This window comes from Archocentrus centrarchus, chromosome 2 (genome assembly GCF_007364275.1).
Source record: "Archocentrus centrarchus isolate MPI-CPG fArcCen1 chromosome 2, fArcCen1, whole genome shotgun sequence".
NCBI lineage: Eukaryota > Metazoa > Chordata > Actinopteri > Cichliformes > Cichlidae > Archocentrus > Archocentrus centrarchus.
In genome coordinates, this window is record NC_044347.1 from 5,027,563 (window position 1) to 5,039,793 (window position 12,231).

Sequence of the window (12,231 nt, forward strand, 5' to 3'; positions counted from 1 at the left end):
AAATTGCAATTTGCTCAGAAAATGTTAATAGAAAGCATTACATAGAGTGTGTTTACTTGTTTTTGTTTTGATTTTTATTTTCAAAAAATAAAACTTGAAAACTCCCTGTAAAAATTGGATACATTAAAGATAATGAACAAATTCTGTAAGCTGCAAAAGTTCAAATATGAATTCTGATACAAAAGCCACTAAATGCCACCTCCATCAGAAATGAGAGTTATATTTTTATGTAATCCTTTCCACATGTACTGGATGCCAATCAAATTGTTTCATGTCACAACCCAAATTCAGTGGCTGCATCCTTCAAAGATGCGAGGTAACGAAGGCTGTCCAAATTCGAAGACTCCTCCATGTCATGTCCTGGGCCGTTTACCCAGCGTTTTGTGTTTGGTTTCATATTTCCTGAGTTTTTGTCCCCAGTATGTTTTGATTCTTGTTCCCTTTGTCCCTGTCTCCCCCTGTATCTATGGTCTTGTGTCTGTTTTGTCAGTTTGTCTGTCCTCTGACCCTCGGTGTTCTTATGGTGTTTTATTCCTAGTGTTGTGACTAGTCTGCGTCTCTGTCCTGAGTCTGTGTGCCAGTTCTCCGTGTTGAGTCTGCATGTTCCTGGGTCAGTCACTTCCTGTTTTATTTTGACAGTCTGGTTTTCCCTGTGCTTTGTGTTTAGTTTTGTTTCCCCTGTGTTATTAGTTTCATTTGCCTCCCCTGCTGTTTCCTTATGCCCTGATTACCTATTGTGTATTTAAGCCCTCAGTTTCCATTGTCGTTGATGTTATCGTGCCAGTGAGTTCCCGTGTTTCCTGTGTTTTCCCTTCAGAAGGATTTTGTATTCGTTCCCCCCGACTTTAATAAACACCTTTTACGTAATGCCTATCTCTGGAGTTCTGCGTTTTGGTCCATCCACGCCCGTCTCATCGCTGGCTGTGACAAATGTGTCCTTGGAAGTTTCTCAGTATGCATACTTGTGCACACTTGTGAACTGTTCCAATTCAAAGTATGTACATAGGCAAGTATGCTCAAAATACCCAGATGTGTTTTTGCTCCGCCCTTCGATGGAGGATGCATTGTGGTGACTTGTGTGGCCTTGGTGCAGTTGTTTAACAGCTCATTGAGGAGTGCTGACATCTGCTGGACACTTGATGTACAGCAGTCCTTCTTTAATTTTACATGTTGACTGGCAAATCTTTTAGCATAATTATGCAATTATCTACGGTGGCCGGGAGGTGCAAACCAAAATTACAAAATCTGAAACACTTTTACAAGTGGCAAAACAAATTTACATTTTAGAAACAAAATCACATTTTAGAAAACAAATTAACAATACGAGAAACACTTTTACAAGTGGCAAAATCAACCGGAAAGGGTAGGTACTAATTCCAAGGCTGACCCGGAAGTGATAACGGAAGCGGGCATTTCAACCCAAGATGGACAGCAGTTCAGTGGCGTTTTGCCCGTTTTGCGGGGCACATATGAGTAGATTAACGCGGTTTTGTTTTTCTTGTGGACGGTCCTTAGAGTTTTTAAATGGGACAGAACAGACGGAAGGTCCAGAGGCACAGGGGATATGTCAACAGCCGGATAATGCTAAACAAAGTAAGTGCAGCATAGCGCTCGCTATCTGAAGTAGCCAATACGAATGAAAGCTATTAGTGTCATTGGTTAGCTCATTTTGTTTTTTGAGACAGAGCTTTGTTAATTTCAGCAGAAAAACCTTGCCCGTCATATAAACAGTTCCTGGAATACTGAAGCTCGAAGTCCAAAGAGCGTCAGTCTTTTAACTACGGGCCTAGAGGAAGACACCGGGCTAAAGAACAAAAACACGTCCAGGTAAGTTGTATAGTACTGATCGTGTAATCAGTACTGGACTGTCTGATTCGGCTCACTGTGAAACTGTGGTGGCACAAATTAGCTATTGAAGCTATTAGAAACTGCTGATAAATTTATGCACTTTCCTCACAGGTTTTTGAACTCCCAAAGATAAGTCTGAAAATGAAAGGTAAGTAGATTTTTGCATCTAGCCTTTTTCACAGAGAGAGAACCTTTCTAATGATTTATCAACCAAGAGGAATCTGTCATGTACTTGTTTACATTCTTATATGACTATTGTGGTAATCATTTTATTATTTTCATTGTGTTTAAGAGATGCACTGGGACATCAAGCTACAATTCAGCCAGGACAGGTAATGTCATTTTCAGACGTTCATCATATTCTGAAAACTGTGACATGCTGGTCAGATTTACCGATGATGCAGGTGTTTATGAGGAAGGGATTGACACAGGTGGTCCAAGATGAGAATTTTTTAACTCTGCTAATGAAGCACCTGAAAGACCGGCCAATTTTTGATGGACCAGAGGGACATCGGTTCTTGGTCTATAATGCAAATGGTATGCATAGGGTTAGATATGTGCTATACTAATGGATGGTTATTAGTAAACAGATATGTGACACAGAATATGTTTTTTTTTTTTCCCCCCAATATCTTAAAGTAAATAATGTATGTTTTCATTTTACAATATGAATTCATTCACAGCTGTTAGGGAGGATGAATACTTCCTGGCAGGACAGATGATTGCAGTTTCAGTTGTACATGGAGGTACGGGACCCCATTTCCTGTCAGAAGATCTTGTACAGTATCTTGCTGGCCAGCCTTCATTCAAACCAACAGTTAATTTAATAACTGATGAAGAAATAGGGAAAGCTTTGCGAGAGGTGGGGATAACATAAATCCAGTGTGGTAGGACAGAGTTTAACATAGTTCCTGCACTGTTCAATGATGATGTTTAGTTCCCACACATATACATTTGCAGAATTATGAATTTATGGTATTGTAGGGTTACAGCATGCTATATATGTCACTAAATAAAAATGGTCAAGATTAACACATAGTTATTTAATGTGTTGGGTATGTCTCTTTGTCTTTCAGATTGAGAATGCTGCTACATTGGATGCTCTACAAGAATGTATCATGAGACACAGCACAATGTTGCAGACAGCAGGCTGTCTTAGACATGTGGCTGCTGTGGACGAAAAGACAGAAATTGTGGCCAACTACCTCCAGTGGTATATTTTTGACCGCAACTCATCTGTAATTGACAGGTAAGATATTTTTAATGATGTAATTTTCTTTTTTTTTTTAATGTAGGAATGTTTAGTTTGTAATGCTCCATGGCACGTGTATCTGTTATCAGTCACTGTGACAAACAATTTTGCCTTAGTGTGCAACATCTACATATTTGTGTAACAGTGTGTTCACTTTGTAGATTCAAAGATGGTCTTTCAGCTCTTCAGTTCCTGACTGCACTACAGCAACACCCTACTTTGCTGACCCCTGTCCTGTGCCACTGTGAAAAGCGACTGACTGCCTTTGAGCTTGAGAGACTCTTCAAACCTCAACTCAGCCCTTCAGGGAGTAATAGGAGACTGAAAGAAAGCCAAACCTTGGCCTGCTGGGCAGACTATCTCCTTGATTGTGAAGGTTTGTAAGGTTTTATTTGTACCTACTTGGAAAACCACGTTAGCCTGGTATATTTGAACATTTATTTCTTTGCAGAAGGCGAGGCTGCTGTGTCTGTGGAAGACATTTTGATGTTTGCAACTGGGCTGACATCACTTCCCCCATCTGGCTTGGAACCACTGCCACAAATAGAGTTCCTGGATGACGTTCCACTCCCAATGGCAAATACATGTTCAAACTTGTTGAAATTACCATTTCTGGATTCATATAGTGTGTTTAAGTCACAAATGGACTTTGGAATTCAAAATAGTCCAGGATTTAGTTGTCTATAAACTATATAGCTAGATAACCATTAGAGTAGTGTTTTTCAAACCTGGTCATCCAGGCACAATGCCCTGCACGTTTTAGATCAGAGATCCTAATCCTGAATAACTGATTAACAGGCTTTTTTTTTTTTTTTTTTTTTTTTTTTAAACTGCAATCATCTGAATCAGGTATGTTAAAGCAGGAAAACTTGGACTCAAAATGTTTTTTGTTCTTTGTTGGTATTATGTGCATTTAAAGGTGCAGTTACTTTTGTTAAAATACTTTAAAATTGCGGTAAGCAAGCATGTCTTTTTTTTTCCCCTCAGACAGCATTTGGACAATTGTTTTTCATTCATTTATTTCCAAATTTTAAATACTGAAACTGTGGGTGACAAGTTGTGTACATGTTCCACCATCATTACAATAAACTTCCCTTCAATTCATAGCTGAGCAATTTCTTTTAGTTTCAGATATAGTTCAGTTGAAGACTGCCACTGTTCTGGCTTCTGTAAATGATTGTGCTCCACTGCAAAGTCCAAGTATTCTTGCATGTTTGGGTCCCCACATGGAGCTCTTGTCAGATGAACGTCAGGAAAGGCATCCAGTTCAGTCATTTCGATTTTAAATCCACAGTCTCTGGAGCCAAACCTATATTACAGAGAAGATATGATTACATTTAAATTTATGATAAAATGGAAAATACCATCTATCACCAAAGTATTACCTGTGTGGTAAGTAGTAGAGCTCATTTGGCACTCCTCCTGGACATGATGCTGTTCTGGAGGGGCGGATCCTGTGACTGTTCCACAGTCTCATACACTCATCCAAGTCCCTCTGAATAACATCACCAAAGCAATATCTCAGCAGACACTGATGCTCGTGACTCCCATTTAAGTATCCAGCTTCTCTAAGGTCTGCAAATAGCTCCATCCAGAACTGACACCTATAAAAAAATCAGTAATATAGTGTTATAATTTTCATATCCATGTTTAAACGATGGTCACTCAAAATGAATTTAAAGTATGAATACCACTTACCTTCCCTTTCTGAATATGGACCACCAGGACTCAATCCTCTGGTTGGTTGTGGATGAGCCATACATGTGGCTGGACGCTCCAGAGTAGTAGTCATTGTGGTGGTGGCGTAGCGTGCACTGAATTGCGGCCATGGTCCCGTTCTCCGTGCCGCAATCGGTTCTCAGTCTCATGGGGATGACACCGAGGTTTCGCACACATGACAGGAAATAGTGAGCGATCACAGATGGGTCATTATTTGTTGCGCCACATATAAGCCACAGTACTTTATGGGAAAATCCATCGATGCACCCTGAAAGTGCCAGACCGAATGGCTTGAGTTTATCATAACCATCCACGTGCCACATATAGTTCGGTCCCATGGAGTGGTAGGTTCTTCTTATAAACCTTCTGCGTGCTCTCCTCTCGCACCCTTGAGGATTAAGCTCCCGGAGCAAATTCATTACATGATCCCTCCTCACTCGCAGATTGTACTTTTGTCTGAGTACCTGCCACATCATGCGGTAGCCAAACAGCTGTCCAGGTCCACGAAGTTCCACTCGTATTGCTCTAGTTATGACGTCGGTAGAGGACAAATCCTTTCTGCGATATAACCCGGCATCATTCAGTTTGCTTTTCAGCGACCTTAAGCTGATGTGTACACCGTGTAAACATGCCATCATGTCTACGATTACAGCGTATGAGTGACCCTCATTAATATATCGTATGCACTGCTGCAGCATATCTGGTCGTTCTGTCTGTTCTGTGCCGTTTAAAAACTCTAAGGACCGTCCACAAGAAAAACAAAACTGCGTTAATCTACTCATATGTGCCCCGCAAAACGGGCAAAACGCCACTCGACTGCTGTCCATCTTGGGTTGAAATGCCCGCTTCCGTTATCACTTCCGGGTCAGCCTTGGAGTTAGTACCTACCCTTTCCGGTTGATTTTGCCACTTGTAAAAGTGTTTCGAGTGATGTTAATTTGTTTTCTGAAATGTTAATTTCTTCTGAACTTGTAAAAGTGTTTCTCGTATTGTTAATTTGTTTTCTAAAATGTGATTTTGTTTCTAAAATGTAAATTTGTTTTGCCACTTGTAAAAGTGTTTCAGATTTTGTAATTTTGATTTGCACCTCCCGGCCACCATAATTATCATATCAAAATCTTCATTTGAGGTATATTAAACCAGATTACTCCTGCTGATTTTTGCAGCTGACTGGAAGTTAAAAAGGTATAACTCACTCAAATGATTTCATTTCACAGTTTCATTTGTTCCTGAGCAAGTCAGTTTAACTGAGGTTAAAGTTAAGCTTCATAACTGGATAATTTTATTTAATTTTGATGTCTTACTGGAGAACTGTTAGCTTATTTAATTTGCTCATCTTTTTTCCCCAATTTATAAATGTGCCACACTTGTTTTAACAGTTTATTTCACATTAAAACTGATATTAAAGATATTTGAGGAAGGTGTGAGTCTTTTCACCGGGAGCGGAAAAATCCCAGCGGCATGTTGGTGGTTTTCATGGAGATGGTGAAGACTGATGGCAAGCCTGCTCCCGTAATGACCAAATTATTCTACTCTATTTTAAATGTCATCTGTATTCTTCTAAGTGGTGGAAGTCTTCTGGAATAAAAAATAACAATTTTAACATCTGACTCATTGGTTTTTGTTCAGTAAGCTGCATAGCTGTGTATATGTGTGTGAGAAACGGCACTGGTTCTTCAAAGGATGCAGACCCTGTGTCTTATTTGACTTATTTGTTTTTGTGGGTCTATAGGGCCATGACACCCTGAATTTGGACACAGCTCCTTGTCTAAAGCATCTATGACCTTAAAACCACTCAGAATGCAAGATCGGATCATGTGACTTCAAGTATTTTCATCTTTGTGGCACACCAAGGAACTGGCTTTTGTTGGTGGAAATGGATGATAAACGCTAAATGGACTAGTTCTTAAACTAAGTTCTTATATATTGTTGGACTTTTATTTTTTACTCAATGAATAAAATGACAAATGTTTTTTTGTAAACTTTATTTTTATTTGCTTTTATAGTAAAAAAAAACACTTTATTTACAGGGTTTTGCATCTGAACTCTTTAAATATAATTTGAATTTGATTGATTGAATTTGATTTTAAAAAATTAATATAAAAATAATATAATATCTCAGTGATTTACACATGACAAACAGTCTAGTTGTAATTTCATCATTCTAACAGCAGTAAAATAAATCTCAGGATGAACTCTGGCTGCTCACCAAACTTGTGTTCATTGGACAATAATGTGTGAACGTCTCTGAGCAGTTTGTAAATTGATGTTTTGGGTCAGTGCAGCTCAGTGATTCCTCTCTGATATCACAGTTTGTCTCATCTGCAGCAAACGAACTGCAGCTGACATGAACTGAATCATCTGAGCTGAACTGAGCTTCAGAGAAACACAACATCCTGATATTCACTGTGAAGCTTTGAGTGGAAAAAGACAGAAAAACAGCATGTGGATCCTGGAATAATGGCAGTGTACTGTTGCACTCAATGTGACCCCGTGTCCTATATTGAGATTCACAGCCAGCTAAACTCTCTCTTATATCACTTCCTCCAAGGAACAGGCGCGTGTTGTAGTTGGACAGGATTTAATGTAAAAAAGTGTGAAACTGAAACAATACAAAATACAGAAAAAGTACTCAGTATACAATTATAATATGATCACTTAAATCAAATTAACATCTCCTTTGATATATAAGGCACATTAAAGGGTTCCTTCCAATTTAGCGGTCGCACTGCATGAACTCAGATTGGATTCACTAGATTGACACATATAGCATATCAAACATCTCAAACTTATTTGAATAATCACACGCATAATATCTTACAAACACATACAACCTTGAAACTTACTCATATTGCCACTCAAAGGGATATGAAGGAGCGGATGGCTTTGGATTGTCAGAGATGCACCATGCTTTCTCTACCTCCTAAGAAAACTACTTCCGTTCACTTCTTCTATTTACAAATCAGCCTAACATAGCGCATTGTGAAAACCTGCGCCCCCCACAGGCTCGGAGAGGCAACAACACAAAAACAGTTCCAACACACTCCCCGCCTGGCATTATTGTAAGAATGCCACTATAATCTATTTAAACATTGAACTAATCTCTTAGAGACAAAAGAAGGATACAATCCGAAATAGGTCTATAGAAGATCTTGGTAGTCTTGTCATGCGTAACCTTCACTTCCACTTTCCTCACAACTCCATCTCTGCTTGGAAGGGTCTTCACAATGACTCCCATAGGCCATTCATTTCTTTTTAGTTGCTTGTCTTTTAGAAGGATCACATCCCCTTCCTTCAAGTTTGGTCTGTTGCGCTGCCATTTCTGACGACTCTGGAGCATGTTGAGGTATTCTTTCTGCCATCTGGCCCAGAATGTGTCAGCAAGGGCTTGAACTCTCTTCCACTGATGTTTATGCATGTCGGCCATGGTGAAGTCCCCAGGTGGAGTTGGGATTGGACCAAACTTCTGGGTGAGTAGAGTCAAGGGGGTCAGGATCAAAGGGGCCTCTGGATCTCAAGAAACAGGTACCAAGGGCCTCGCATTAACAATAGCCGTGACCTCAGCCATTAATGTTGTCAGGACCTCGTGAGTTAGAGTAGGGTTCCCTGCTTGTAGGAGCATTGAGTCTAGGATGCGTCGTGAGATGCCTATCATACGCTCCCAGGTGCCACCCATGTGAGATGAGTGGGGAGCATTGAACACCCAGGAACACCTCTGTTTGTGTAAGTAGTCCTCCACACTCGTCTCACCAGACTTGGGAGGATCCAGCTTCAGTTCCTTGGAGGCACCAATGAAATTGGTGCCACAGTCTGATCTTAACTGCTTAGCGGGGCCTCTGATTGCAAAAAATCTACGAAGAGCATTGATAAAACTGGATGAGCTCAAAGTTTCAATCACTTCAATATGAATGGCCCTTGTAGACATACAAGTGAACAAGACTGCCCATCTCTTGCTGTTAGCTTGACCACCTTTAGTGCGGCGTGTTGTAACATCCCACGGTCCAAATACATCAAGGCCAACAAAAGAAAATGGCGGACTACTCTGTAAGCGTTCAGCAGGCAAGTCTGCCATAATTTGTTGCTCTGTTCTGCCTCGAAGCTTTCTGCAGGTGACACATTTGTGTATTACACTGCTGATGGATCTCTTAGCACCAACTATCCATAAGCCACTTGCTCTCACCGCTCCCTCAGTGAAGTGTCTCCCTTGGTGCTGGACGGCTTCATGGTGATGTCGAATGAACAGTGTAGCAATGTGATGCTTTCCTGGTATCAGAAGAGGGTTGGCTTCATGACTTGGCAAGTTGGATTCTGCAAGTCGTCCTCCCACACGCAGTAAGTTTTCATGATCAATCATTGGATTAAGTTTATGAAGGGAACTGTTACGTGGTATGTCTCGTTTTGCCATGATACACTTTAATTCCTCTGCGTAAACTTCATGCTGGACACACCTGATGATCATGTGCTCTGCGTGAGTTAAAGCTTCACCTGTGAGACTAGCCTTACAAAGGTGCCAGCCGCTACAACCACCACCATCTTTGGACTTGAAACTGTGAGAGATGTGATGGAGGTAGGCCACTGCTTTGACGAGGGGAGTCCATTTTGAAAACCTTTCAAAGCGGGATGAACCTAAGGCATCTGGAGCAGTTGTGGTCACAAGCACAGTCACATTCTGTCGAATTTCAACATCTAACTCTGGATCAACAAGTTCAAATGGACCTTTTTCTAGGGAAATGCTCTCATGGTTAAGAAGAAATGCTGGGCCGTACAACCACGAGGTACTAACAAGTTTCTCTGCTGCTACAGACCGGGAGCCATGATCAGCGGGATTGTGCTCTGTTGGTACATATCTCCACTGGTCTGGTAGGGAAGACAGCTTGATCCTCTGTACACGATTGTTTACATATACATGAAATCTTCTGTTTTGATTGTTAATGTATCCCAACACCACTTTACTGTCACTGTAAAACGTTGTCCTGTCAATCTTTATTTTCAGTTCTTCCTTGAGAACCTCCGACATCTCCACAGCAAGCACTGCTGCGCAAAGCTCCAATCGGGGAGTGGTGAGCTCTGGCACAGGAGCCAGTTTGGCCTTACCTATGACAAACCCAACTTCGTTGTGCCCATCTTCATGTGTGACCTTCAGGTAGGCCACTGCTGCGATGGCTTTCACCGAGGCATCTGAGAACAGACAAAGCTCGATGAAGGTGGCTTGTGAGATGGAGAACGTGACATAGGTACGAGGAATGTGTAGGGTTGTGAGACTCTGTAGTGAATCGTGCCATCTTCTCCAATCATCATACATGTCTTGTGGCAACGGGCTGTCCCACTCAAGGTTGCTGCTGGAGAGCTGTCTGAGAAGAAGTCTGCCTTTGATGGTTACAGGTGCAAGCAAGCCAAGAGGATCGAACAAGCTGTTTACTGTCAAGAGTACACCACGGCAAGTGAAGGGTTTCTGCTCCTGTGGAACATGGAATGTAAATGTGTCCGATACAGGGTTCCAACTCACTCCTAAGCTGCGTTGGACTGGAAGCTCGTCAGTTGTTAAATCGAGATCTTTGATATCTTTGGCCCTATCCTCAGGGGGGAAAGCATCCACAACTTCCACTTTGTTGGAAACAATCTTGTGGAGAAGTAGATTTGAGAGGGCAAGCATTTTTTGAGCTCTCTGTAAAATGTCAATAGCCTCAGCTTCGGCTGAGAAGGACTTTAATGCATCGTCCACATAGAAGTCTTTCTCTATGAAGTTTCGGGCGTCAGTTCCGTATTCACTTTCTGCCTCCTTTGCTGCCATTCTCAGCCCATAGATCGCCACTGCTGGGGAGGGACTGTTACCAAAGACGTGCACCCTCATTCGATAGTCTACTACATCTTTGGTGAGGTCGTTGTCTTCATACCACAGGAAGCGAAGGTAATCTCTGTGATCTTCCTGGACTACAAAGCAGTAGAACATTTGCTCGATGTCAGCAGTGATGGCAACAGGTTCTTTCCTGAAGCGAAGCAGCACACCCAAAAGTGTGTTGTTCAGGTCCGGGCCAGAAAGCAGTATGTCGTTGAGGGACACTCCATCAAACCGCGCACTCGAATCAAACACCACACGTATCTTTCCTGGCTTTTGCGGATGGTATACACCAAATATCGGGAGGTACCAGTTCTCTTTGTCTTTGTTGTGAGGTGGTGCAAGTTCTGCATGTTGGTTGTCGAGCATTTTCTGCATGAATTCAACGAAGTGTGCTTTCATTTCTGGTTTCTTGTCAAGCATACGTCGCAGGGACATGAGCCGCTGGTAGGCATAGGACCGGTTGTCAGGAAGTTTGCGTCTGGGGGTTCGAAATGGGAGTGGTGCAACCCAGCTGTTAGTGTAGTTTTTGAAGAATCCCTCCATCTTCTTCAGGAAGATCATGTCTTCAACGGAATGAGCGAGCTGGTTATCTTTATTGGTGCGACAAAACACAGCCTCTCCTAAATTCTCAACTGTGAGCTTTTCGTGTGGGTGAACAGGTAGCAACTTATTGGAAATGGTTTTGGCTCGGCTCAGACTAAAGTCCTCCTTCACACTGAAGCGACTGTTGCAGGGAGTGAGATAGCTTGGGCGGCCATTGTCCAATACATGTGTTTTCAGAGCGTTCATTTCACTTGGCTTGTGAGCGTTGCCAAGACACACCTGCCCGATGATGACATAGCCCAGGTCAAGCTTCTGTGCAAATGGGTCGTTGTGTTTGCCGTTAATTTGCTCCCTCACCTTGTGAACTCTCAGAAGGTTTCGTCCTATTAGCAACAGTATATCTGCACTTGGGTCGAGAGGCGGTATTTCAGCAGCTATTGCTTTCAAATGGCGGTGGTGTAAAGCAGCTTCTACAGTGGGTATCTCTTCTCTATTGTTGGGGATGGCATTGCACTCTATGAGAGTGGGGAGAGAAAAACTCATTTTTCCATCTAATGACTCAACTATGTAGTCACACGCTCTTCTACCAGTCACTTGTGCTATACCACTACAGGTTCTCAGTGTGTATGGTTCAGTTGGGCTTTGTATATCGAATATGTCAAAAAACTCTGTCTTTGCAAGAGACTGGTTGCTTTGATCATCGATTATCGCATACATTCTTTTGATGTTGTCTCGCTGACCTTTGGGATAGACTTGCACCAAGCAGATCTTAGAACAGGATTTCCCTGCAATCTCATTTCCACATACCTCTGTACATGTGGCAGTAACATCTGAGTCCTGTGCAGTTGTTTGCTCCCCGCCGTGCTCTCTATGGAATGAGGGAGGCTTGGACATCTGTGGAGCAGGGCCAGGGTGAAGAGCTGCCAGGTGTTTCTCACTGTCACAGTCTTCACACTTAATCGTGACTGTACAGTCTTTGGCTCGGTGGCTGGTGGAAGCAAGGCAGCGATAGCAGATGTTATTGTCTTTG

General features: G+C 42.0%; 3 protein-coding genes across 5 annotated transcripts in view; 1 reads left to right on the forward strand and 2 right to left on the reverse strand.

The window, feature by feature from the left end:
* Positions 1-12,231, reverse strand: part of LOC115796187 (NACHT, LRR and PYD domains-containing protein 3-like) — a 66,741-nt gene that overhangs the window by 30,722 nt on the left and 23,788 nt on the right. The window lies entirely within an intron of this gene.
* LOC115796733 (G2/M phase-specific E3 ubiquitin-protein ligase-like) lies at positions 1,358-3,892 on the forward strand. 3 transcript variants are annotated; one of them, XR_004021332.1, is made up of 7 exons: positions 1,358-1,593; positions 1,703-1,827; positions 1,960-1,996; positions 2,141-2,180; positions 2,925-3,097; positions 3,246-3,476; positions 3,552-3,892. XR_004021332.1 is itself a non-coding variant. In XM_030753126.1 (3 exons), exons 1-3 carry the CDS (start codon positions 2,895-2,897, stop codon positions 3,785-3,787), a joined length of 654 nt encoding a protein of 217 aa, XP_030608986.1. In that variant the 5' UTR covers positions 2,613-2,894; the 3' UTR covers positions 3,788-3,892. The 3 variants fall into 3 exon arrangements, 1 of the variants encoding a protein (XP_030608986.1); XR_004021331.1 differs by having other exon boundaries at positions 3,262-3,476; XM_030753126.1 differs by lacking the exons at positions 1,358-1,593; positions 1,703-1,827; positions 1,960-1,996; positions 2,141-2,180 and having other exon boundaries at positions 2,613-3,097; positions 3,262-3,476.
* Positions 4,118-5,486, reverse strand: LOC115796675 (uncharacterized). Its single transcript, XM_030753040.1, has 3 exons — positions 4,799-5,486; positions 4,486-4,704; positions 4,118-4,409 (listed from the first exon to the last, which is right to left on the reverse strand). Exons 1-3 carry the CDS (start codon positions 5,455-5,457, stop codon positions 4,202-4,204), a joined length of 1,086 nt encoding a protein of 361 aa, XP_030608900.1. The 5' UTR covers positions 5,458-5,486; the 3' UTR covers positions 4,118-4,201.